The sequence below is a fragment of the Protopterus annectens genome, chromosome 12.part0, assembly GCF_019279795.1.
Source record: "Protopterus annectens isolate FY-2018-M chromosome 12.part0, PAN1.0, whole genome shotgun sequence".
NCBI classification, from domain to species: Eukaryota; Metazoa; Chordata; order Ceratodontiformes; family Protopteridae; genus Protopterus; species Protopterus annectens.
The window spans coordinates 1,413,703,431-1,413,731,332 of record NC_056746.1 but is presented as its reverse complement, the minus strand read 5'-3'; the positions used below and the strand labels follow the sequence as shown (position 1 = coordinate 1,413,731,332).

Here is a 27,902-nt window from a genome sequence, read left to right as displayed (position 1 = left end):
ATCTACGTTTGGTCATGTTTAATCATGTGGGCTTCATCCTTGTGGTCAAATCACACCAACTGTGGATAAATCCCGAAATACCCATGCACAGCTATGGATTATTGCTTAATTATAGTCAAATAATTGAACTTGGCAAACATCAATGTCACATACAGTGAGGTCAGCAGTTAAAAAGATGACTAACCTGTAGACAAACAGTAATGAAAACCAAACACTCAAAAGAGGAATAAATTTGTTTCGGGTTTCTCTGGTATCCTGAAAGTACGTTTATATTACGTGATCGAACAGTGAAATGTTCGAACACGTAATAATCGACCCCTAAATATCGAAATGCCATAATGTCGAATGGCAAAAAAGAAAAAAAAAAACATCCAAACAAACCATTAAAACCCCCCACACACACACCCGCAACTTAAATGTACCAACTCTGAGATTGCACTACAGTGCAGATAATGGAAAACTTCCACATCCGCACTGTACAGAGATCTCCATTGAACCGTTTGACATTCTGATGGTTTGATATTTAGGGGTCGATTATTACGTGTTCGAACATTTCACTGCTCAATCACGTAATATAGACCCCTGAAAGAATATGGGTGGGACATGCTGCCAGTTTCTCAGATAGCTTGCTAACCTTTTATTTTGTTCATGGTGGAGAGAACTTTGGAAATGTTGGTATGTCTCAGGACAGGCTGTCCACATTTTCCTGTGGTGGTTAGGTTCATGTGGCACATGCCACATACATGGTATAGAGTGGCTGTCCAAACTTAGCACCTACTGGGGAAATGCCAGTGCATTTACAGCAAGAAAAGCTCATTCTTGCTCAGAATGTCTGTGTGCTGTACAGATGCTAAGATGTTGCACCAACAACCACTGTACTACTAGTATGCCAGAGTGCAAGTTGTACAGTGCCACATGCAGCCTTTCCTTTGACAGTGTTGGTTCAACCTCTGCACCCCATATTTTAGTGGTATGCGATGACATTTGGCAACCGCTTGCTGCATCTCTTTATTTTGTATTTTATATCATGTGGAGGCTTGTGGGATGCAAATTCTCGTAAGTCATTGTTCATTTGTATTATTCCAACTTGCCATTTTGATACTGAGTAAATATTGTTGAAGTAATCTGTTTCATTTTATACTTTTTCATGCACTTCAAGCCATTTAATGCTGTTCTTTCTGATATAATTCTTTTTCCCCTGTTTTTTTTTTTATTCTCCCCACTTCTTCCTTGTTCTTAATGTCTGAATGCCAAGTTACACTATTTGATAATTGTTAAACTATTTTCATATAAGATGTTAATACATGTTGCACACTGTAATGAAGCATTAATGCTAAACAGTACACAGCTGTGCCTACTCATTTCTTTAACCGCTGAGCAACACAGTCATACCTAGAATAAGCAAAGGAAATGGATGGCAGTCTTATCTTGGTGAAACTGCACATTTAAGTGCATATACTGTCTACAGTAAAATGAAGAGCCCTGAAACCAAATTGTGGGCACCTTTTCTATGAATCTCAGATGAATGGCTGAATGTCTGCTTAGAAACCACAAAAACCTTTCTAAGAATACTTTTGCAGTTTTATAGATTGTGCTCCATATTTTGTGACCTTATTAATAAGTGAGCTTATTTGTCCTACATGTTTTAATTATTCATTGTGGCATTAAATGTAGTACTTTAGCAGAACACTGTTTTGTGTTACATAGATAGGGGTTAATGTATATTTCAAATGTTCTTTTTTTTTTAATGGCACAAGTAGTGAGTGATTCTAAAGTCATCAAAATCTGTTGCATTCTCCCTGAGCTGTATTTTGATAGGCAGAGTTGATTCAGCTGCACTAAATTTAGCTAGAAGAAAATTTAGCTTATGTTTCATAAAATGATCTTTCGTTTAAAATATGGAATTATTTTTACTGGCTTTCAAGAATGAATTTCTGATATTTCTGTGTTTGCTAGTTGCATTCAGATAATTTGTTATAAATAAGAAGCTACTTCCTCTTTCCTTCTTATCACTGTTTTTCTTTGCAGATGTCAGCTGCTGTGGCTGTGGATATGGGCCTGAATCCTTCTCGACTGTAACCCTCATTTGCCAGGGGAAATCACTGGTCTGGTTGGTTGTTAGCTGCTGGCAGTGCATGGCCAATCACGTAGATCTCCTGGCTGAGCTTCAGCTCCTTGAGAAGGTGCCAACAGTGGAGCGATTACGGGCTGCACAGAAACGCAGGGCTCAGCAGCTGAAAAAATGGGCCCAATACGAGAAGGAGATGCAAAGCAAAAAGAGGAGAAATGACAAAAAGAAAAATACCTCAAGTCAAAAACGGGTCTCTTTTGCTGCAAATATCACTCTTTTGGAAGCATCTGCAAGAGGTGATATAGAAGAAGGTGTGTATACTTTTTGCTTATTTTTTTAATGAAAAATGTTTATGCTTTTTGTAAGGGGTTTCATTATAATGCATGAATGTAAATATATCCTCGTACTGTCGAAGCCTTATTGATGGTGATACTTTCTAAAATACATGACATAGCAGATGATCTGAAGACAAAACAGAAATGAGAAAAAATACATTTGCAGTAGAAATCCTGTTTACTAGTACAAGCTGAAGAAGTGTGAAAGTAGCTGCATTTGCTGAGAGGTTGCATATGACTTTTAACTTGGTTTGTTTTCAGACAGTTGTATATATGACTAAATTCACTGTAATGCAAACACAGAGCAGTACAAAAGACATGCCTCTCTAATAATTGTAATGGTTTACATCATAGGTTCATAGTTCATAGGCTTTACATCATAGGTTCATAGTTCAAAGGCTAACTACCCTGAAGGGCCATTTTAAATTTAGCCAATAACCTGAGATCAAAATCAAATCCTATACCTTGGGTCTGTGAGGTGAAGGCCTTAACCCCTTTGCTAAACCCACCCTTATTTACATTTTTGAAGTATAATTTACATTTACAAATGACCAACACCACTCGTGATCAGAACAGGAAATATATTTTCAGTTCATTATGATTGTGAAAATATAATGAGACAAACTGTAAAATTCTAGCTGAATATTAAACTACTGTAATATATAAGTATACACAATGATAACATGTTGCAATCCCATTGTGGTACATTTATTTGTGACAGGAAAGGTGTTCAGTACTTCTTATTGCTTTTATTATGATTCTTCATTTTCCCAATAGAGCAAAATGGCTACCTATTCTTGTTGCTTGGCGACTGCCACATTTACCCACACAACAATTCCACATCTCCCTAAGCCATCAATATTGCTAGTACTGTTTACTGTAAGACAAAGCAGAAAGCTTCAATTTGTCGATGATTAGAGAGCATCAGATTTGAAAACCATTTTATGTGCCATGGGAAGTTCTGTATACAGTTTTTAGAAATATTATTTGTTGGAATCTTGATCAGTTTGTATGAAGCCATTGACTATTGCAGGTTGGAATAGGCTGCGCAAGCTGAAGGCCTACTTGTGCATGTGTGAGAGAGAGAGAGAGAGATGCAGACCTTCATATTCATTACGTATGGTGGACAAAGTGCAACAGAGAGCATTTAAGTACTTCCAACATAAAGAGCATTGGCTGTTTGTTGCAGGTCAAAAGAAACATAATCTTAAACAAAATCTGTAGAGACTGCCTCACAAGCTGATGTATGTCTGGAACCAAGGCACTTTGTCTTGAACTGTGGAAGGACATGGGTGCTTCATTTTATTTTGTAAAACTAATGTTAAAAAGTGAAATGTAGATTTATTCATTACAATTTTAATTAAAATATTAACAGTAAATGTTGTTTCTCAAAATATAGTTTTGCAAAATTTTGATATAATTTTATATCCCCTGTACCAATAATTGATCCTCCTATCCCCTCCTATTCCTGGAAGACGTAACTTGGTAATCCTGGAAGGCATAACTAGGTAATTCTCTATGAAGGCTCAGACGAACCCAAAAGCTTGAGTAATTGCAAAATATGTTGGTTCAATAAAAGGCATTACATCTTGTCATGTTCCCGTCCTTTTGCATTATACTGGGAATGGAGAAATGTTGCCCTTTTAATTCCTGCCTTTTTTTGCCTATTAGGATGCAAGAGGGATCAGAGGCAGGGACATCATTCAGGCAGCCACAGTGGCTTTTCTCTTTCCCTAATCCCTACCCTTTGAGGATCTAACAAATGCAGCTGCATTATCTGGTAATACCGCTCATATGATTCTACACATCATTATCAGCCACAGTGTTTATAATGCTTGGCAGGAGCATGTACTTAATGGACCTAGTGGTGCTTGAAAAACAACATTGGGTGTGACTAAATCAGCAGGCCTTGCTGCCACTCTCCCTCCTAGATGAGTGAGCTAGTATTGGCATGTCACTCCCACCCTCCCATAACAGCTTCTCCAACATTCAGGCCACTGTTCAATCCCACATCATCTAGGATATAGTCAAGGCTTTATCAATCTACAACAATCACATAGTTTTCAGACTGAAGTTTGAGGACTGTGTGATGTGCACTAGCAGAAGTGTTGATGCTTAAACATATTACTGTGTGAACTATTAGCAGTCAGCATTCTTGTGATCCTGAAGGGCTTGAATTTACCTCTGTGGAAATACAAATAATTAAATGGGGAATGGTCAGACTCATAATTCTGTTCTGTCTGAAAACAATGTTAGGCTAACTGCAGGGAGTGCTTCTATAAAGCTGAAGACAGTCTTGACCAGCAAAAGGGTCTGCTACAGACTAGAATTTATAAACAAATGCAACCATTTAAATCTGGGCAATTCCATAGGTTCCTTGGACTGTGCTAGGTTAACAACTACCATGGCCTTTATAAGCCTAGCTGAAAAACAGTTTGAGTATAATTAATGTCTTCCTTTGTCTGTCAAAGACATGGGGGCCAGACCCGGCCTGAAATTCTGATTTCCCATCCATTCATCAAGGTTATGATTAAATAGGGTTAGGGATGAATTCTGCCTCATATAGATGAGGAGCCTGTTCCAGAGCATGAGGACACATATATGTCTCACCACTATGTCCTATTTGTGTCACAAGCAAAATTTAAATCCTTGGATCTAGTGGTTCTGATGCTGTTCATTGTGCAGATCTGGTGTTTTAAAGCAATGTATATAAGACTGTGTGTTTATACTCCGGATGTTCCTGATAAGGAACCTTTGTGGGTATTCCAGCTGTGCAAATGTCTGGTTGGGTACATGACGAAGTTGGCATTGTACTCAATGTTGGGTCAGATAAGGACCATATAAAGTGGCACAATGACTTCCTTGGATATGGACGCAATGCCCTTACTCATAAGTTGGGCAACATAGAATGATTTTTTTATTACCTTGGCCACATGTTGATCAAAGGCCATATTACTGTGTACATACATTTCCAGATCCCTGACTACCAGATCATCTCTTAGAGGTGTGTCCATTTTCCCAAAAGGCACAATAATGCATTTCTTGGCTTTGAGTTTTAATCTGTGACTTTGACACCAGTCATTTGTATGTGTTAGACCTCTTGCAAAATCCCTGTGCCATGGGGGACTCTATGATAGCTCCTAATTTTGTAGTCATCTGTGAATTTTGTTAGCAAAAGGTCCCCTTGACATTTGCCTTTACCTCTGAGAAGTAAATGCCAGATAGGAGCGGCTCCAACAAGGAGCCCTGAGTTACTTCCGCTAGTGACCGGTTTCTTAGTGGAGGTGATTTCACCAATCCTGACTTCCTGGGTCCTGTCTGTGAGCCAGCAGGCACTCCAGCAGGTTATGTAGAAGTTTATGCCAAGTTCAGTTAGTCTGTCAACTATACCAGAGTAGGGTATTGTATCAAATGCCTCAGACAGGTCCAGGTAGGCAGTTGCACCATTTTCCCTTTATCCATTGCCTTGGTGACCTTCTCAAAGAAGTCCACCAGGTTTAGTGGGAATGACCTTCCCTCAACAAAGCCAGTTGGGTCAGTGTCTGAAGGTTACATAGATACTCACTAGTTAGGGGCTGCATTCAAAAAACAGAAATTCCAGACCCCATGAGCTTTCCTTGTTTGTTGGTTGAACTGTGTCAATTACTAAAGAGGGACCTTACAGGAGATACTAACAATGTAATAAACAGTGGCCATCTGAGTAGTAGCACCTTGTCAGGCTAACCTAAATGTTTTTGCTGGTCTTGGTGCTAAATGCAGCAGCTACCAGCCATGTTCCAGATCCTTTCCTAAGTGTTTTCTGTTCTTGAACTGTCCAACTCATAGTTATTGTCCTGACTAAAGGTGTATATAACAAGGATAACAAAGGAGAGCAGCTGATTTAGAATGACAGTATCTCCTGATGGTAATTGCCACCAAGATCTTGGGAAGGAGAGAGACAAAGAGAAAAGAGAGAGGCAGGATCAGAAGTGAGGCACCTCATCGATCAGGGATGCCCTCTTTTAGTGAATGTGTTTGAGTGGCCATGAAAAGAGCATGTGGGACAAATCAGCTCTTTAGTGATGATGTAACATTCTGAGCAAGGTAGGTGCTCATGACCAGGTCAGGTCAGGAGATGTGCCAGGCAAGGCTTATTGATGACATTCTTTGTCAAAGCATGCAGGATTGCACACCTATGAAATAGACCACACTGTAAAATATTGTGTGTGGAAAGGTTGAAAATAAGTCCAAAAAGACAAAAATGTGAAGGAATTAAAACCGTAATATGATCAAACATGCATGTTAAAGTTTGTGTGAAGTTTAACAGTAAGCTGTCAGCTGTCATACCATAGGAAAAAGAAAATACAATTGATTAAAAGACAACAGTGGCACAAAAAACATATTTTTCTTGTCCAAGACTGTATTTTCCTCCCTATAGAATGTTTCCTTCTTCTTCTTTCGGCTTTTTCCTGTTCAGGGGTCACCAGAGTGGATCACCTGTCTGCTCATGATTGGCAGTGGAGTTTTATGGTGTCAAGTTGCCAGCCCAGCGCCCAACCTTCCACAGAAGGCGCACAAGCACGCACTCATGCGTAGGGCCAAGTTAGAGTGTCCAATTCACCTACAGCATGTCTTTAGGATGTGGGAAGAAACCAGAGCACCCAGAGGAAACCCATGTGACCACAGGAAGGACATGCAAACTCTGCATAGTAGGCACCCCAGCTGAGGATAGAACCGGAGAACCTCTTGCTGTGAGGTGGCAATGCTAACCGCTGCACCACTATGGCCGCCCTCCCTATAGAATGTTTCCTACAATGCAACATTTAACTGAATTGTTCAATTACCTATTTTGTCACCTTGTTTGCTGTTTTGCTATGATTCAACTTCCTCCTTACACACAGTGATTTGCTTGAAATTTTGCATCACTTTCTTTAGGGATTTGTCTCCTGCTGTCTCACAAATCATACTGCCAGCTACCTTGTTGATTTATTACAAAGTATTAGAAGCCCTGTCATCTTTCCCTCCCACTGGGGTCATGAATTTATTGTATTCTTTCAGTCACAGACCTACTATGAAGACACAACAATCATGTTCCACCTAAGTGAATTTATGAGACTAAATGGCGTGAAAGGTAGTGCTGCAGACTAGTAAAGGAAACTATTGTGAAGAGTATCATTGACTCTAATAGCTTTTTCTGCAACTGAAAGAGAAGTCTCATTAAACTGTCTGTAAAGGAAGCCTAAGAAAAGAAATTGGTTGGAAATGCTGGAAAAAAGGGAAATTTTGAGTGAAGATTTTAAAGTAAGCAATAATTCTTAGAACTGAAGTGTGTCTGAGCACATATTCAGGGACATCTTGGTTTAGCCAAAGCCATCAGGCATTTCAGTGAGAGAAAATTGTTTAAGGTCATTGGCTGACTGAGGTCACCTGGACTACAGCTTAGACTAAGCACCTCATTGGTTCTTTTGAGCTTATTTTCTTAAAAGTTGTCTCAGGTTTCAACTTTCTGTTACCTAAGAAGTTAAGTTGTGAGCGTTTCTGCCATTTCACACTGAGCTAATCAAAGGAAGGACACTGAGCAAACTCGGAACTATAATATATAACATTAAGTATCCTGTTTTTTGCTTATTTTGTTCTTTATTTATTTGTTAATTATAGCACTTTGTGTACTGTATATTTTTCTAGCTAGTTTCACTGTGTGTGAGGTATTAACTGGAAATTGTCCACTTTTATTAAGCATTTGTTGGGTTGTTTGTTTCTGATAACTTGTTGCAGTTAAAACTCTTTTTCTAGAGGCTCCTTTAGCTGTTTAAAACTTTCATTTAAAGGCTCACTGCTGCTTTTCTGCTGTGAGAAACATTTCTGCAGTTTGTTTCCCAACCTCCCTCCCTGTTGGTGGTGGTTGTTGTTGTTGTTGTGTCTTTCGGCTTTTCCCGGTTAGGGGTCGCCACAGCGGAACTCCGGTCCGCTAATGATTGGTAGTTGATTTTTACGTGCCGAGTTACCAGCTCTGATGCACAACCTTCAATGAAGGTATGCCCATTCACGCATGTCTCCATGCAGAAGACGCTCTAGCTGAGAATCGAACCGGACAGCGTCTTATTGTGAGGCGACAATTGGTGTTTTTATAGTTGGTGGCTTTGCAGTTGCCCGCCCCTAGTGTTAATTTGATCTTGGACCCTCCTCCCAGTCTAGTGTCATTACCTCATTCTACCCAGTACAGGGAGAACATTTGAGAAGGCCAATCAGCTTAGTTTCTGCTACTCCTTTCTCTCTTTCCACTAAAAAAAAAAAAAAAATTTCTAAGCTTGTTTCCTGCCTTTCCTGTGGGTAGTCTAGCCTGGATATAGATTTGCTGTGTCCAGGACTATTTGTAGGCTTCTAGGCCCCCAAGCCTTTCTGTGTTGGAGGGATGCCTTCTAGCTTAATTTTGTTTCTTAGGACTAGCCAGTTTTTTGTTTCAGCACTTGTTCAGAACTTATTGTAAGCACTAAATAAGCTACAAATTACTCCACTCAACTTTCCTCAGTGTCTAGAGGAAAACAGTTTCTAGTACTTAACAAATAAGCACCTATTCAGGCATGTCTAAGGGTCAGCTCCCGGTGTTTTCTCCTGTCTACCTGATGAATCTGGGCATCTTGGGGCAATGCAGTAATTGCCTCATGTACACAGACAATCCTCTCCTCCTACCACCCAACACTACAACCTGTGAGAGATGCACTTATATAGCCAAACTGGAAGCAAAGCTCTCTTCACCCAAGACTGGACTAGACAGTCAAGAGGAGAAGGTAAACACTTGCACCACACCACACTCAGCACATAGTCCATCAAAACCTACACCACCAAAACACACACATAGAAACACAAAACACACACCTACATTCACGGAGGCTCTCAGTAAAAACCTGCCCAAGCAGCAGAGACCTCTAAAGCAGAAACACAAGCAACCTTCACCCCCCAACACAACCCAAATGACACATAGCCCACAAACTCAGTGTGCCACTCAACCACAGCCCAAAAGGCATAACAACATACCCAACACTCTAGTCATAGGTGACTTTATAGTCAGGCACACTGATGTTCCACTCGCCAGGCTAATCAAGGAGAAAGTTACTGTCAGCTGCCTGTCTGGTGCCAGGATCCACCACATAACGCATGCACTCAGGTCACTCCACAACAAGTACAAATATGACTCTGTCATTGTCCATGTTGGTGTGAATGACCTGAGATGTACCTCCTTGGACTACATGAAAAGGGACATGGAGGAGCTGTCTGATCTTGTAGCCCAGGCAGGTATGACCCTAGCCCTGAGTAGCATCCTGCCATCACCCAGAATGATACCACAGTACAAGAACAACATGATTGACTTCAACAATTGGCTAAGCTTCTGGTGTCATTCTAAGGGGATCCAGTATCTGTCTGCCTGGGATGACATGATTGACAAGCCATGATGCTTTGCCAGAGATGGCCTGCACCTGTCGTCCCTGGGATTCCGGATACTGGCTAAGGCTCTAGCCACCCCTATAGTACCTTTTTTTAGGCAAGGTTCAAATGACAAATTCACCACCCTAACAGGTACAGGCAAGAAGAATCTGATGGTATTGCTACTCAATGCTAGAAGTCTAAACCTCAAAATGCACTCTCTCGAGGCACTCCTTAAAATGGAGAACATCGACATCTGTGCAGTGACAGAGACCTGGTTCAAGGCTCCATGGAGTACCCCTGCATAACCAGGCTATAATTCATACCACACCTTTCGGCCACCTAACCTGGACCGAAACACTAAAGGCAGAGGCATGTCCATATTCATTAAGGATATCCACACCTCCAGGCTAGTTGCTCAGCATAATGCATCCAAAATTATCCAAGTGCAACTAACTCTGGGCAAGACCGCAATCCAAATTGTAGCTTGCTACAGATCCCCCACCATGCCCCAGGATTCCCACTCCTCATTTCTTAATACTCTGGAAAATATTAGAGTACAACCTAACACCCTAATAATGGGCGATTTCAACTACCCTACCATTAACTGGGAAAACTACTCGTGTATCAACTCTTGTGCTTACCATTTTCTGGAAGTCATAAATTCCAGTGCCATGGATCAACTTATCAACACCCCCACCAGGGGCAAAAATATCCTAGACCTGGTTATTACCAACATGGGCAACCGGTGCTTGACACCAGAGGTCAATTCCTCATTGGTTAGATCCGACCGCAAGCTAATCACCCTAGACATCCACATCCCTCCCCCACCCCCATTAGGGAAACCACAGTAAAAAATTTCTCCAAAGCCAACTTCACGCTTCAAGACAGAAGTGGCAAACTTCACGACACCCATGCTGACGGACAATAGAGGTATGACTGCTGAATCCTACACTAATGCACTTTATAAGCATTTACACAAGTGCATGGATCGTGCAATCCCTAACAGAACCAAGATGCTATCCTACAAAAAAAGGAAGCCAATCTGGTGGTCCCCTGCCATAAACAAACTCTACAACAGAAGAAAGAAACTGTTGCAAAAAAGAGTAAAATCCCATGATTGGAGAAACTCCCTGGTCAGCCTCAGTAAGAAGCTGAGATCCCTCATAAAATCCTCCAAAGCTAGTTATGAAAACAAAGTCACCACTGACTCTAAAGACAACCACAAAGCATTCTATAGCTATGTCAAGAATCTCAATGGCAACACTCAGATCTGCTCTGAGTTACAGCACAATGGCACTAAATATACAGAACCAACTGATATTGCCAACATCCTGGCAGATAGGTTCAGTGCTAATATTACCCCTCTGTCATCCCCTAAAGGGCCCATCTCTATACCAGAAGAATGCAAAGTTCCTGTAATCACAGCTGCACAGGTAAAAAAACACTATCCAAAGCCAAGAACACAGCATCCATGGGACCTGACGACATCCCAGGCTGTGTTCTACATGAACTACAGAACGAACTGGCACCCCACCTAAGTACCATGTTCAATCATAGCCTCACCTCAGGCTATATGCCCACTGAATGGTGCACAGCAACAGTTATCCCACTCCACAAAGGGGGAGCCACCACAGACCCCGGAAACTACCGCCCCATTAGCCTAATGAGCCTGGTCTGCAAGGCTATGGAGCGTATCATCATGGAACTTATAAACAATGACATTGGTAATCTCCAAACTCAAGACCCCACCCAGTTCGGGTTTGTAAAAGGCAGATCATGTCTCCTAAACCTGATAGACTTCTTTGAAGCAGTCACCAAAGCCGTAGATGAGGGTAAGGTGGTTCACACAGCCTATCTAGATCTCGCCAAGGCTTTCAACACCATCCCCCACTCTGGAATTATAGATAAACTCACTAAACTAGGTATAAATCCCTATGTCACAAGATGGGTTGCCAACTGGCTCACTGACAGAACCCACACTGTGAAAGTGGCAGACTCCAAATCCAACTTCAGACCAGTGACAAGTGGAGTACCACAGGGTTCAGTCCTGTGTCCTCTCCTGTTTGGTATCTACTTCTCTGAAGTACAGGCCAACACAGAAGGTCTTTGGCTAATGAAGTTTGCAGATGACTGCAAACTAGGAGCCATAATCAAAACTCCAAAAGATGTGGACATCCTACAAAAGGGCCTCACTGAGACAGATGCCTGGTGTCAAAGCCATGGCCTCAAGCTCAATGCCAAAAAGTGCATTGTCATCCCTTTTGGTAAAAACTCAGTACCCATGAACTACCACATAGGTGGTAGTCTACTTAACACTGAAAGTGTGATAAGAGACCTTGGGACACAGGTGGACAGTAGTCTCTCCTTTGATAATCACATAGCCACAGTAGTCAGGAAATCCTTCTATGTGGCACACCTCATCGCAAAAGGTTTCTCATCCAGGAAAAAAGAGGTCATTGTTCCCCTCTACTCGTCACTCATTAGACCCATTATAGAGTACAATGCCCCTTTTGGTATGTACCTCACAAGATATCTACAACAACTGGAAAGGCCACATAAATACCTCACAAAGAGGATTACCGGCCTCAAAGAGATGCCCTATGTGGGCCGTCTCAAAAAACTGCAGTTTTACTCCATTTCATATCGCCTACTCAGAGGCAATCTCTGCCTAACACACAAAGCTATGTCAAACCCAGAGCTTTTAGACATGCTCCACTTAAAGAAATCCCAATCCCTACGAGCTACACGCTCTAGGGACCTAAACCTCGTCACCACAATAAACAGAACATGTTGGAGGGATAGATTCCTGTCCCAGAGACTTCCCATACTCTGGAACAAACTACCTATCTATATCAAACAAAGCTCCTCATTAGCACTCTTCAAGAAAATTCTTGATGATTGGATGGGAGATAGGAAATTCACCCCGGGGATCCCTTCTGTGGCTCTACTCGACAGTGGCACAGGAAAATAATTTTCTTGGGTGGCGAAAGCCAGGGTACATTTGGCTAGGCTTACATAGGCCCTAGGGCCAATAGCCTAGTACCTGCCTATGAACCTATGACGTTCTAAGTAAAGGCAGGGCATTTTACTCTAATTTTTGGGGAGAGCACAGACTGAATTGTGACAAGGAAAGTGCTGCATCAAAAGATACATTCATATTAGCATGTTTGTCTCATTTCTTATGGTTGGGACAAAGTAAAAAATAAATAAATAGTAACAAGTGAATTGTGCCACAAAGATGTTTGTACTGACTAGAACACAAGAGCAAGATTGATTAAAAATCTGTTTTATCGGTTCCTGGCCCACAAAACTACTAACTCTATTGTTTAAGTCTGTGTTACGTTCCACTTATTTGTGTTAAAGTGATAAAAGGATCCTTTGTGAAATATAGGTTAATAGGTTCATAGGTATGTAGTAGCCTACTAACCACTAGGATCTTTAAGCCAAGTCATGCATCCCAAACCTGTGACAAGTTCTAGTACCCTTGATAAGTGTTAAATAGTGGGCTTGGAAGATAAAACATTTGCAAACAGGGGCCTGGGAGATGAAAAATCTACTGGATAACTGTGTCCATTATTGACACAGATGCCAAACCAGGGATGAATTTCCTGTTTCCCATCCAATTGCCCATGTTCACATGGATGGGATACCTGAACCAGATAAGGAGTACTCTCTAGGATATATTCCTGGGATGCCTGCTTAAGATAAGAATTCCCTTCAGCAGGTCCTATATATAGCTTCATAGGTAAAACATCCACTGAAATTCCCTGACTGGGTCTCGAACATGAGCCACAGTGGTCAGAACGCCAAATCCTAACCACCAAGACCTCCAGGGATATGTGATATATGATGTGAACATCATGCAACAGCAGTGCAGTCCACATCAAGTAATTACTGTTGCTACAACATGACATACCCCAAAATGCCTTGTAGGCATTTTTTTCTCTTTTGGACCTTTTAACACATGAATATTGCACCTTGAGCAGTGACCCCCCAACTCATTTCTCAGCTGGTTTATTATTTAGTTCCTTGTCTGCATTTTACCAGCACACTGACAGCGGGTGATTGCTGTAATGAGACGACCGAAGTATCAGTCATTTCAGAAAAAAAAAATGCTTAGTTAAATATCATTCCTTCAAGACTGTTCAGACAGTGATTTTATAACATTTTTTCCTCGCATACCACAAAGAAGGTAGTTACACCCCGTCTACTCCATATTTATTAACACCTAACTCCACAAAAACCAAACTTCAGAGAATAATGCAACTACTTAAGTTTTAATGAAGCACCATTAAATCACTTTTAGAAGAATGATCTTCAATTAGTAAGTTGTCAAAGATATTATGTATTCCAAAGTTCTGGTTATGCAAGGGTTTTCATATTTTCCATAATGTTGTTTATTTAGAAAAGATATGTCCACTGCTCAGTAATATAACACAAATGACATTCTAAAACTTACTTTTCTGCACTTTGTTTACAGTTCAGAACTGCTCTTTACTGCTTACTTTTTATATCTTTAAAAAAGCAAAGAAGGGATGTAATAAATTGACAAGGGATGTCACTGTGTAATTTGCTTTTGTTTTGAAGTTTTGACTTTTTTAATTTGGACATTTTGGGATTTGATCTATGTAATGCTGTCTGAAATGACATGCCTAGATGTATTTTACTATTCTTTATCACTTCTTTAAAATGGCTATAGAAAGATTGTTGCAGAGAATAGAATATGCACTTAATTTTGGAATATTTGTTGTTGCTGTTATATGTCAATTCATGACTTCCTAGTCATTTAATTTCTGGAATATTTATTGCTTCTGCCTTCTGTTACTTGTGTGATTACCTGGTCATTTATTGCTGCAGTCTTTTGTCAGTTGTCTGACTTCCATAAACAGGCCATGCAATACTAGATCACCTGATTGGTGGCCATGAGAGAGTTTCCTGTGCTATTCATTGGCTCAGACTTGGCTGTTGATGAGATAATTATGTGTAGAGTAGTTCGTTGTGATTATGTAACATTTTTAGCTTATCTTTATGACCTTAGTGTGTTTTTAATAGTGTATACACTACTTTGCTTCTACTTATTCTTTACATTAATATCTCTGGAAGGATCTTAGAAAATGCAAGGCAACTCAGTCTTGTGACCTTTGACACCTTACTAATGTCCACCCTTAGACCGTAGTGTCTCTTTTGAGGAAGGTCAGGCTAGTCAAGCTTTGGATGAGTTTTTGACTACCCATCCAATTTTCAAGACCCTGTTTTAAGTATGATAGAGTATCACGCTGCTTAAGTTTCAGGGGAGTCTATTCCAGAGTTAGGGAAGGCTGTGTATAATTAACCTATTTCTAAACAGTCAGCTGATGAAGATTCAAATCCTTAGTTATGGTGTTTGTTGGAATTTTTGATTTTTGGCAATACAACACAGCAACAACCACCTGGTTCATAATGGTACAGAAAGCAAGACGTAGATCTCCCCTCAGGAGTCTATGAGATAGTCAGTAAAGGGACAGTGCTTCCAGCCTGATGTCTTGGGGCTTTTAAACCAATGATCTTCATGGGAACTGCTGGGATCCTTCAAGTTATTTGATATGTCCAATGAAATACATCCCAAAGGGGAAAGGCATTGTTTTCAGTAACTGGCCTAATCAATGCTTAATATAAGGCAACAATGACTTTAGATCTAGATCATATGCCTTTCGCAATCAGCTGTGCCAAGTAGAAGGACCTCCTGACTGCTGTTATTACTTGATAATCAAAAAGGAGGAAGTCGTTGACTCAAGTTCCAAGGTCCCTGACATAATTCTCATCTTGAATCGGGGTATCCTCTGTGTTGTATGTGGGGGAGGGGGGTCTACCAAATATGATAGTACTACACTTTCCCCATTTAATATAAGGGTATTTACAAGTGTAAGTTCATGCTGAAGGGCCTGGGCATCAAAGGTGGGCTTGACAATAACTCCCAGCTTTCCATCATCTGCAAACTTCATTGGCCAGAGGTTTTGTTTCAAGGTCTGTAGATCAGAAAAGTAGATGTCAAGCAAAAGAGTTTCCAGAACTGAGCCTTTTGGAATACCACCGGTTACCTTCATACTCTTTGATGAGGCACCTGCCCCTAGCACTGTGTGGGTTCTGTCTTTTATCCAATTTGCCATCCATCTTACCACATACAACTCTATTCCTAATGCATTTAGTTTACTAACTATGCTAGTATGGGAGATGGTGTCAAATGCCTTGGCCTGATCGATATACACTGTATGGATAGCATGACCACTGTACTGTTGCCCACAAACCTCTATTACCCTTTCAAAGAAGTTACCCAGATTCATTAAACAGGATATACCCTTGACAAAGCTAAACTGCTTTGGGTCAAGCCTGATGAGATTTTTAAGAGGATCATTGGATCATAGGGAGTTACTAGGCTATTTGCCCTGAGGCCTTTATAAGTCTAGCCTAGAGTTTAGCCCATGTTTAGACAAGTCAGCACCCATGCCCCTGTCCAGCAGGGACATAGGTGGAATTCCAGGGGTGTATTTTCTGTTTCCCACCCAGTTATGCAGGTTGTGCTTAAAAAGGAATAATGAGGTGCTCTGCTTGACATGGAGAGGGAGTCTATTCCACAGATGGAGTCTCTGGGATACAAATCTGTCCCTCCAACAAGTCCTGTTGATGTCACAGACCAGGTTGAGGTAGCGTGTGTGGGTTACTCGAGTGGAGCTTGACTTGTAGATGTGCAACAGTCCCATCAAGGCGGGGTCTGACATTGCTTTGTATGCCAGACAGAGGTCACCTGTGAGGAATCTGTATGAAGCTGATGAAGAACAGGGCTTCTAGCCTATTTGCATAGGGTAGATGTTTGAGGCCCTGGATTCTGCTGGTGAGGAAACATCTGTGGTCTCTCCAGCTGATGCATGTGCTTTGTGAGGTACATACTGAAAGGAGTGTTGTACTCAGTGATGGACCTTATGAGTGAAGAATACAGGGATGTTATGACCTCCTTGTTCCTGGAGGAGATAGCCTTACTTATGGGGTGGGCTATGTAGAAAGCTTACCATACAACACAAGCAGCATGGTGGTCAAAAGTCAGGTGGCTATCAACCTGGGTGCCCACGTCCATCATAACTGATTGCATGCTTAAGACGTTGTTATTAATGTGATAATTTGTTGGGATGTCACTCTTCCCAAAGGGGATGATGATGCATTTTTTGATATACAGCTTGAGGCCATGTTTCTGACACCAGTCATTTGTTTGTGTACGACCCTCTTGGAGGATGTCCACATCACTAGGGGAATTGATGACAGTGCCCAGCTTGCAGTCATCTGCAAACGTTGTCAGCCGTAGTCCACTGGTTTTGGCCTGCACCTCAAAAAAGTATATCCCAAATAGCAGAGACCCCAAGACTGATCCCTGGGGTACGTCATTTGTTACAGGTGTATTGCTTGAGCTGGCTTCCCCTATTTTGACTAAGTTGGTGCTATCAGTGAGTCAGTTTGGTACCCATCAGATAGCATACAGATTGATGCCTAGTTGAGAAAGTTTATCTATTATGCCCGAGGTTGGAATAGTGTCAAAGGCTTTGGCCAGTTCAAGGTAGGTGGTGTGCACTGTCTTCCCTTTGTCTATGGCTTTGGTGGCTGTGTCAAAAAAGTCGACCAAATTCAACAGACATGACCTCACCTTGACGAAGCCAAACTGTGTGGGATCGAGTGTTTGGAGGTTGCCAATGTCCTTGTTAATGGGGTCCATGATAATCTGTTCCATGGCCTTGCAGATCAAACTAGTTAGGCTGATGGGTCTGTAATTTCCCAGATCGGTGGATGCTCCACCTTTGTGCAAAGGAATGACCGTGGCTGCCCTCCACTCAGCTGGGACAGAGCTGGTACTCGGGCTTTGGTTGAATAGGGCACCTAATGGTGCTACAAGTTCCTGCCCGAGTTCAAGTAGGATGCAGCCTGGCATGTTATAGGGTCCTATGGAGACTGTATTTTTTGCTTTTGAGAGGGCCTGTTCCCTAGAGATCAGGGGAGGGGGGGCAGGTACTGGGGATGTCCTGATTTACTGATGGGGGGACAGAGGGATGAAGTTTTCACTGAATATGTCAGCCATGAGGTTGGCTATACCTATGGCATTCGTGTATGTGGTGTCCTTGACCACTAGTTCTGAGCAGATCTAGGTGGTTCCTTTGAGACTGCAGACATATGTGAAGAAGGCCTTATGATTGTCTCTAGTAGATGTGGCCAATTTGGACTTGAAGTTTGCTTTGGAAGATTTTACTGGTGCCCTTATTTGCTTGTTCAGGCTAAGGAAAGATTGCTTCTAATTGGGCACCTGCTCCCTCTTGGTCTTGGACAGCAATTTTTTTTTGTTATAGAGTTTATTGCAGATGCCCAACAGACAGGTTTAGTCTTCCTTGCGGAGGATGATTATGTCCTGTCAGGTATTTCTGATTCCATGCATCTATATAAATGCTCATATCATAGTATGTCAGGTCAGTCATAATACGTTCCATGGCTTTGCAAATGAGACTCACTAGGCTGATGGGCCTATGGAGTGGCATCACTACTGATGAGCTACAAAGCCTGTGTGTAAACTCAGGTTAAACAGTCTGAGTTGTGGCTCTGCCAGGGTTTGATTACTACTGTTTAATAAACAGCCAGATATGTTATTGGGTCTCACGGATTTAAGTATCTATGTTCTTGTAAAGCACCTTCCGTATATGCCCCTTATTGATGAAGGGGATGTTAGAGCTTCAGAGATAAGTGAACTTTGAGTAGTTGTTTTTAAGTGAAATTTGCACTGAATTTGTTTGCTAGCAAGTCGGCAGTAACTACTGAGTCAGTGCCATCATGAATAAGTTCATAACCTCATTCTGTTTAATTTTTGAGCAATGTGATAGTAAGGGAATAGTGACAGTAACCTTAGTCAGCCATAGTTAAAAAGTTCGTACAGAGACATTGTTTACCTGCACGTGGTCATGTGATCCCAATATAGACTCCTCCAGTAACCTGCATATTAATATTCTATTAGAATAGGTCTTTGTTTCTAAATTCTGCTGCTATACTTAGTGACACGGTGACATGATTCTTTTGCGACACATTTCATCATTCTTATTTGGTCTCACCTGTTCCTGTGCACAGAGCTACATGAAAGTTTATACTGCTGTTGCTATAGATTATTATCACATGGCAGGTGGTTCTATAATAGCTGTAAAGGAGAGAAATTGAGAGTTTTTGTGCCTCTTCAGTGGTCAAAACTAGCACCAGCTTGCTAAGTATATACTAAGGTACTTAGACCTCCAGGTAGGATGATTTCTCTACTTCCAGAAAAAAAGGTCAACAAAGTTGTAATAAAGCCAACACATTCTGTTTGGGGGGGGGGGAGTAACTAAAGAATTTTGGAACATTTTTTGATTGAGATCAAATATCAAAACTTAACTCACAGGTGGAGCTCAACAAACCAGGTAGATATTGTCCAACATGGCCTTTGCATGATGGGGCAGTGTCCTCCTGCTGAGCTTTTCTGATATTGTAAGAAACACAACCCCTCCCCCAAGCTCAACTCACAATATGTAGTTTTTCTAGCCTGTACCTAAAACACTATACTCAGTTTTTTTTTTCCATTGGGTTATCATTCAAGATTTGCATCACTGGTAAAAAAAAATGACAAACCATAGGTATGCTGGTCTTAAAACCAAAATTTGACGTGACATTTTTTATTGTAAAACCCCTTCAATGTATCATTAACTAAATTCTGTTCTCCTGACTGGTGGAAAATTACTACAGTTATTCCACTTTATAAACAAGGCTTATTAAATCAGCTGAGTTCATATTGGCACATTTCTGTTTTATCCCCACTTTTCTACTGTCAAAGATTTTAGAAAAGTCCATTTAATCATGATTTGTCACACATACCTTAGTAACAATGGCTTCCATAGCAAAATTTAGCATTGCTTTAGAAAATGTGTGGCAGACAGAAAGAAACCTTTCCTTTCAATAGCAGCATCTTTCTCGAAACAGGCAAGGAGATCTGAGGGGGGGCATTTTTACTGACTTGGTTAAGGCCTTGTATTCTGTTACCTATAGTAAGTTAACCTTGGAATTACAACAGTATAGCCTCATCCCTTTACCTACCTCTCCAGCAATTTAAAAATGCTTTCCAAACCAGTCTTTTAATGCTCAAAAGAAAGACTTTTTCTCTTGAGCTGTGCAAGGTGTGCACTGGATTAACATAAGGTTCCATCCTGGGCGAAGAGCCTGTTGTCTGGTAATCCTAAATTCTCTGACATATTAGCAAAACTTGCAATGCAGCTCCATGTCAGAGTCGGTACTTCTGTATCATTGTTTAGATCACATAACTTGGTGTCTGGTTATACCATACTCTAGCTTTCTGAATACACACAAAAAAACAATAGGAAAGGTGAGGAGCTCTTAGGAATCTGCAATTGCCTTGTACATCTGATTACTCTGGATGCTAAAAAACTGTACAAAAGGAAGTCTTGTTACCAGTTTTTTTTTCTTTCTCCATGTCTTTTGTATTTCTAATACCAAGACAGGAATGGACCCCATTCCTAAGTCAAAGTACAATTAAAGTTCATGAAATCAGTATTGTTTCAATCTTTGATGTCAGCCAGTAGTGCTCTTCGCAGCACCCGCAATGTGCCCAGTAATGACTCCTTCTGCAATTCGTATGGAATTACATGTATTGGTAACATATCGAAATAAGATTGTTGACTCTCTTTTATAAGACAGTTAAACCTACTACTATTGGAACTGTCTGGGTATCTTTCTTCCATATTGCTCTTGTTTCTGCCTACAGAAATGACTTTGTCTCTCTCTCTCTGTACGCAAGACACTGTAGTCACTGAGTGTGGTGATTTCAATGATCAATGTTACTTTTCTCTTCTTTTCATGGACCACTATATCCATTTTTCTAGCATCTATCTTTTAAACTGTTGGTAATGGGTGATCCCATGTGATGTAAACTTCATCATTTTCTATAATGCTTTTGGCTCATATTTCCAGTGTTTTTCAGCCACTTCAGTACCATAATGTTTGCACAATCCCCAGTGCAACAGTCTTGCCAGATTATTATGCCTTTCAGTATACCGTCCTCTGCCATTAGTATGTCACAGCCAGCAATGAGGTGTGCAACTGTTTCCAATTCTGTTTTACAAAATCTACATTTGAATGTTTCTCCCACATGTTCAATGAACTTTGTAAATCAGTGTGTACATAGCCCACTATCTTGAGCCGCCAATATTAACCTTTCATCTCTTGGTTTGAATTCACCTCTCCTTAACCATTCCTGTGTTCATTCTTAATCAACATGAGGTTTTTCCAGAAGTTTTCTATACTTGCAACTATATTTATGCATTTTACACATTTCTTGCCTTTTCATCTGGACCTTCACCTTATATTCTTTCTTTTGTTTTTTGGCGCATTCAGTCACTGCCTGATTGTTATCCACTGCAGGTTTGAGTTCCATTCCTGCTAGAAGCCGATGTGCTTCTGCTACCCTAAGCAAGGAAGTCATCTTAGATTTATTCTCCTCATGTTTCAAAACTTTCACTACTTTGGGTCTTGTGAGGTCAGCAGATATATGTACAGTCCCACGATTGCAGATATATACATGTAATCAATTTCAACTTTTCGGAGGCCCATCTCTCCTTCAGAACGGGAAACATATAATCTTGGTATTCACTGATTTTTATAAATCACCTGGTGAGCATGAAGCATCCTTCTTGTTTTCCTGTCTAATCTATCAACACATCTTGGGGCTAGTCAATCACTCCAAAACTGTTAAGTTAAAACAGGAAGAGCAAATTGGTTTATAGCTTGGATTTTGTTCCTAGATGTCAACACTGTTTTCAGGATTAATTTAATTCTTCTAAAGTATTCCTTACAAAGTTTTATTCACATTTGTTGTTTTATTGTTGATCCTTCATCAGTTCCCAAGTATTTATACATTTACTTTTGCTCAAGTTCTTTTCTGTCACATTCTTGCCGCAAACTGATGTTTTCTTGGTACTGCAATTTTTCTGCTTTAAAGGTTGCTTTTGAAGATTTATCAAGACCAAATGGCATTCTTATATCATGTGAAAAAGTTTGACAACTTGCAGTTGTACTTTCAGTTCCTCATCTGATGAAATACACAGTTTTAAATCATCAACAAAGAGAAGATGAGAAGTCTTTGCACTTTACTGTTTTCTAGGAGCCAAATTATAGCCATGTCCTAAGCTGTTGAGTAGACAGCTTAATGGGTTAAGGGCAAGACAGAACAGCAGCAGTGACAGGGAGTCACCCTGAAATATCCCCCTTTGAATTTTTGTGCCTGGAATAGTAATTTGTCCTTCTTCATGGCTTAATTGCAAAGTGGTCTGCCACTGTTCATGGTCACTGTAATGTAGTCGATCAGTGTAGAGTGTATCTTATACATTTTTAAGCACTCTTTTATCCATGAATGTGGGATACTATCAAATGCTTTTTTGTAGTCAGTCCATGCCATACTTAGATTCTTCCCCTGTTTACACTTCCACTATGACTTTATTTAACAAAAGGTAATATTTTGTTCCATACGACTTTCTTTTATTACCCTTTTCTTCTACTGCCATAATTGAGTTTTCTTCTAAATGACTATAAACTCTGTCGGCATCAATTCCAGTGTATAATTTTATACATTGTTGGAAGATAAGTTATTGGGCTATAGTTTTTAGGGTAGCTTGCAGGTTCTCTCTTAAGTAGGAGCATTGTTTTTCCTGTTTTTAGCCAGGTTGGTGTCTGTTTGGGGTACGCATATAAATAGTTCTAACTCATAGCTAAATCTTTGTGCAAAGATGTTAATACTTTTAACCAGAAGTTAGGTACTGCATCTGGGCCTGGGGTTTTCCAATTAGAGGCTTTTCTTAACTTTGTTTCAATCTCTCTGGCTGTTACATTCATATCCTGTACCTTTAAACTTCTTATTCTTTCTTTTACTTCTATCCTTTTAGCATATTTATGTTCCACAGTATCTTCATAAATACTTCTCCAAAGTGTATCTATTTCTTCTTCTTTTTTTTGGTGGTCTTTCAATTCCTTTACCTTGTTTCCCAATTCTCTATAAAACTTTTTTGGGTCATCAATAAATAGTTTATTTTTTACTTTTCCTTTCATTTATCTGCGTATCGTCTACATTTTTCCACCTGTGCTTAGATTTTTAATTTATTATTTGCGATTAGTGCATGATGGATCCTGGTCTTTTCTAATACTGCGCATTGCTTTTATCACATCTATCTTTCTTCAGTATAACTTACTGATTATAACGTCAAGATGTTTTATGGTAACTGCCTGAAAATGTCATTAAATAAAACTGGTAATTTTATAGTTCATACCCGCAAACTGGAACATTACAGCATCGACTTAGGAAATGCAAATCTTCTTTCATCCTAAGAGTAAAAACAAAAATGTTCATAGGTACATAGGTGGGTGCTAGGCTATCTGCCTGAAGGCATTTATAAGCCTAGCCAGAATGTGTTGGCTTTCGCCGCTCCCTTAGATTAGTTCCCTGTGCCTCTGTCCAGCAGCGCCATTGAAGTGATTCCCGGGGTAAACTTTCTGTTTCCCATCCACTCGTCAAGGTTTTACTTGAAGAGCATTAGCGAGGAGCTCTGCCTAATGTAGATTGTAATCTTATTCCAAAGCATGTCTCTTCTATCTTGACCTTCAGCCTCTCACAAAATAACCACTGTCCCTTAAATTCCTTGTTGAAGAAGCTGTCCACTTATGCTTTGTTAATGAGGTCAATAAAAAGGCAGAATCATACATGTCCACAGCTAGTGGGGTTTGGTTTCATTAGCCTAAATGTAGTCATAAAAACTTAAAAAGTAAAAAATCATGGGCATTCAGAAGCCATGTAGCTGAAACAGTTGCTGTCCTTAAGGGGTCATTTGCATATATCCCATGGACCTCCAATACAGGAGGTTTAAGCTATCGCACTATGAACAGTGTAACTGTGCTGGATTTCTTGCAGTTTTTACTGAATGGTGTGTCTGTGTAACCTTTTTTTGTATTCAATGTCAGTGGCACAACAGGTAGCATGCTTGCTTTTAGTGAAGAAGGCTGTGGGTTCTTTTCCCACACCAAGTAGATTGATTGCTGACACTGCAGTGAAGCATAAGGGGTGCTGCACTTCTGAATGCATCATCCTTCAGATGAGATGTTAAGCCAAGGTACCATCTGCTTGTGTTGGTGGTAGATCATGTTGATGTAAAGGATCCCATGGCACCTATTGAAAAGAACAGGGGGTTGTTTTATTATGGGGTTGCTGGATGGCATAATGGTTAAGATATTTACCTTACAAACAGAAAGTGTAGGGTTTGATTCTAAAATGGGAGAATTGGCTAGGCTTAAAATGGTCCAAAAGGGTAGTTAGCAGTACTAAACTATGAACCCATAAGATATAACTATTCCAGGCTTGCTTTATATTCTCTTTTTGGCTTTTTGACACTAGCATTATTTTATTTATTTTATTTGCATTTGTTAATCAAGCTAGAGCACTGATTTCCATGAAATTTTTTTAGACTCATCCCAGGAGTGGTGTCTGGTTAAATTACTTGCTCAAAGTCACACAGTTGACAATGGAGGCTGAGGGAATCAAACCCTGGATCGCTTGACCACAGGAAACAGCTTGCTAACAGCTCATTAATCCTGTACACCAACTGCCAGGCAAACCTTACAACAAGACCCTCTGAAACTTTCACTAAAGCCTTATTCTTCTGCCCTCCCAAGTTATGAAGTTCATCGCCAGTTCAGATTCCAACATTTACATTTACTTCTCTCATTTTAGTGACAGACTCTTCACAAATGCTATTTTTTCATGGTTGATTGTATTGAGTATAATACTATACCACATTTTCTGCATTATATTTTTATATAATTTAAATATTTTTATTTATGATTTAATTATGTCTTGTACTATATGACTAGTTTTGTAGTAACCTCCTGTGTAAATTTTATTTATTCTTCTAATTTAGTTGTGTGAATATTTCTTTAATTTCTGTAACAGGTCATAGCTAAAAATGGGACTTGGACACAGTCTACGTACCTAAAATAAATGAAATATAACTGCATCCTTCTTTAGTGAGGAATTTTTGATTTGATGAGCACTACAGCTGTACCCAGAAATATACAGTATGCTTTCAACAGCAAGACATAGGCCTCCACCACAAGCATGTTTTGTGGGCTCAATGCTTTTTCACTTCTGCACAATTTAAGATGTTATACTTTATTACTAGTTCTCAAAGACATCGGTTAAACAGGTCTTTGTGTATGTGAGTAACTTTCAAATTTCTTTACATGTCAGTATTTGGTCATCTGTAGTTACAGTACCTGTATTTAGGCTGCTTTTGCTGTTGAGTGCCACATGTTAAGCCCTCCCTGTGGCCACATAAATTGTAGTTTCCTAGGTGGAGATGTGCATTACTGTGCTGTGAGGTGCACGTCTCTTCAGCATATCACTGTATTTGCACGTTTTGATTGCTGTCTCATAATGATATCTAAAGGGATCCCTCGGTTATGATAGACCGTGAGCTCTTAGACCAGTGTATTTACCTGTCTGAGATTAAATTTTTTTTCTTTGTTTATTATGATTCATTATGTGGCAACTGTGTTTTGTTGGTAAAGCTAAATATTTGTACATAGGGACATCAGAACAACATTCAGTACATGGGAACCTGGTTTACTTGTTGACTTTCTAAATAGTCTTCAGTAACATCAAATTGCACTACTTTTTTGGGGGGGAGGTGGGAATCCATTCATTATCTGTTGTTATAGAATGAGTTTAAACTCAAGTATTTCATAGAATTGGATTGCCAGAGAACATGTCTTATTTCCAAATACTCTCTGGCTTTCTCTTCCTGAATCAGATGAACTGTACTGATAGTCAAACTAGGGAGTGAACAAATCTTTTAAATATGGCCAAAACTTGCTTCTTGATACATATGCAGAGTTCTTTACAAGAAGCTTACTTAAACATCAAAGACCTCCTAAACACAAACACAAGCATACTTCACATAATACATCCTCTCCAAACATAATACACATAATATATCACACACCAGTGTCTCACCAGTCAAGCCCCTTAGGCATAACACAAAAACAAACAGCTTAGTCATAGGTGACTCAGTTGAGAGATACACAGATATCCCTCTCACCCCGTTGGATAAGAAAATGTCACTGTCAGCTGTCTGTCAGGTGCCAGGATCCACCACATCACACACACACTCAAGTCTCTTAACAACAGGCACTGTTATGACTCCATCATAATCCATGTTGGTGTGAATGACTTGAGACATACCTCCCTGGACTATATGAAGAGAGACATGACTGAGCTCTCGGATTATGTGTCTCAGGCAGGTATGTCCCTAGCCTTAAGCAGCATTTTGCCATCACCTAGTATGATACCTCAATACAAACAAAAAATGATCGACTTCAACAATTGGCTTAGTTTCTGGTGTCATTCAAAGGGGATCCAGTATCTGTCAGCCTGGGATGACATGGCTGACAAAACACGATGCTTTGCCAGAGATGGTCTTCATCTGTCACCACTGGGATTTCAGTTACTGGCTAAGGCTCTTGCCATCCCATAGTGCCTTTTTTAAGCAATGTCACAAGAACAAAATTTCTGACGTAAAAATACCCTCTAAAAACAATCTCAAGGTTATGCTACTAAACACTAGGAGTCTAAACCAGAAACTGTACTTACTGGAAACAGTTCTCACCCTGGAAGATGCTGACATTTGTGCAGTCACTGAGACCTGGTTTAAGGCTGTGGCGAGCACCCCAGCTATACCAGGTAACATTTCCTTCCACACATTCAGAACACAAACTGAAGGCATGAGAACTAAAGGAGGTGGTGTATCAATATTCATTAAAGATAAATACACCTCTAGACTGGTTAAACAGCACAGTTCCCTTGAATTACTTTGGGTGCAGTTGACTGTAGGTAAGACCCATCTTCAGGTCATTGCCAGCTATAGGACCCCTTCCATGAATCAGGACATCCACTCAGCCCACTTGGATCTACTTGAGTCAATCAAGATACAAACAAACATCCTGGCTTAGGATGACTTTAATTACCCATCCATAGACTGGGTAAAGTATACGTGTTCTAACTCACTTGCCCAAAGGTTACTGGACTTCGTTAACTCCAATGCCCTGGGCTAGCTGTTTGACATACCCACAAGGGTCTAAAGTATCCTGGACCTGGTGCACACCAACATGGGGGACTGTTGCACAATGTGGCCATCCCTGGTGAGATCTGACCACAAATCTGTCTCGCTAGAAGTAACTATAACACAAGACAAACCCCCCCCCCCCAGCAACAACTAGACTAAAACTTCTCCAAGGCCAATTACAACTTCTTATGTGACGGGATAAATAGCTTCATAGCCCCTCCTCCACTGATGAACAGACACCTATGCTGAGTTATACACTAATGCTTTATATAAGCACCTGTACAATTGTATTGACTCTGCCGTACCTGATAGAACCAAAGCAATATCTTCAAGGAAAAACAAACCTGCCTGGTGGATAACTGCCATTAATGAGCTGTACAATAGGAGAAAAAAATTGCTGTCTAAGAGTAGGAAGGAACAGTCTCAAAATTGGAAACACTCCCTCCTCAACTTAAACAAACAAATAAGACTCATAGTGAAGTCTTCCAAAGCTAACTACAAATCCAAATTAGCTCTCTAACTAAGGACAACCGCGAGGCATTTTTTAGTTACATCCATAATCTCAAAGGTAAGGCCCAGATTTGGGCTGAACTGGTAGTTAATGGTACTACATATACAGAACCTGTGGATATAGCAAACCTGCTGGCTGACAGGTTCAATGAAAACTTCATCAACCTGTCCCCACCACATATACCCCAAAGGATCCCGATCACCTATCCCTGCCTGGTATCTCCAAGGAGCAGGTCTTAAATACCCTCTCCAAGGCCAAAAATACAGCCTCTATGGGGGGGCCAGACAACATCCCAGGCTGTGTTCTACATGGATTAAAACAGGAATTAGCATCACCATTGAGCACACTTTTCAATCACAGCCTAAGCACTGGCTTCA

General features: G+C 40.4%; 1 protein-coding gene across 1 annotated transcript in view; it reads left to right on the top strand.

The window, feature by feature from the left end:
• Positions 1–2,029: 2,029 nt before the first annotated feature.
• Positions 2,030–27,902, top strand: part of PPP1R16B (protein phosphatase 1 regulatory subunit 16B) — a 711,559-nt gene continuing 685,686 nt past the window's right edge. Inside the window, exon 1 of the mRNA XM_044090460.1 lies at positions 2,030–2,382. Within this exon, the coding sequence (XP_043946395.1) occupies positions 2,136–2,382 (247 nt within the window). The 5' untranslated portion in view covers positions 2,030–2,135. The remainder of the gene's footprint in view (positions 2,383–27,902) is intronic.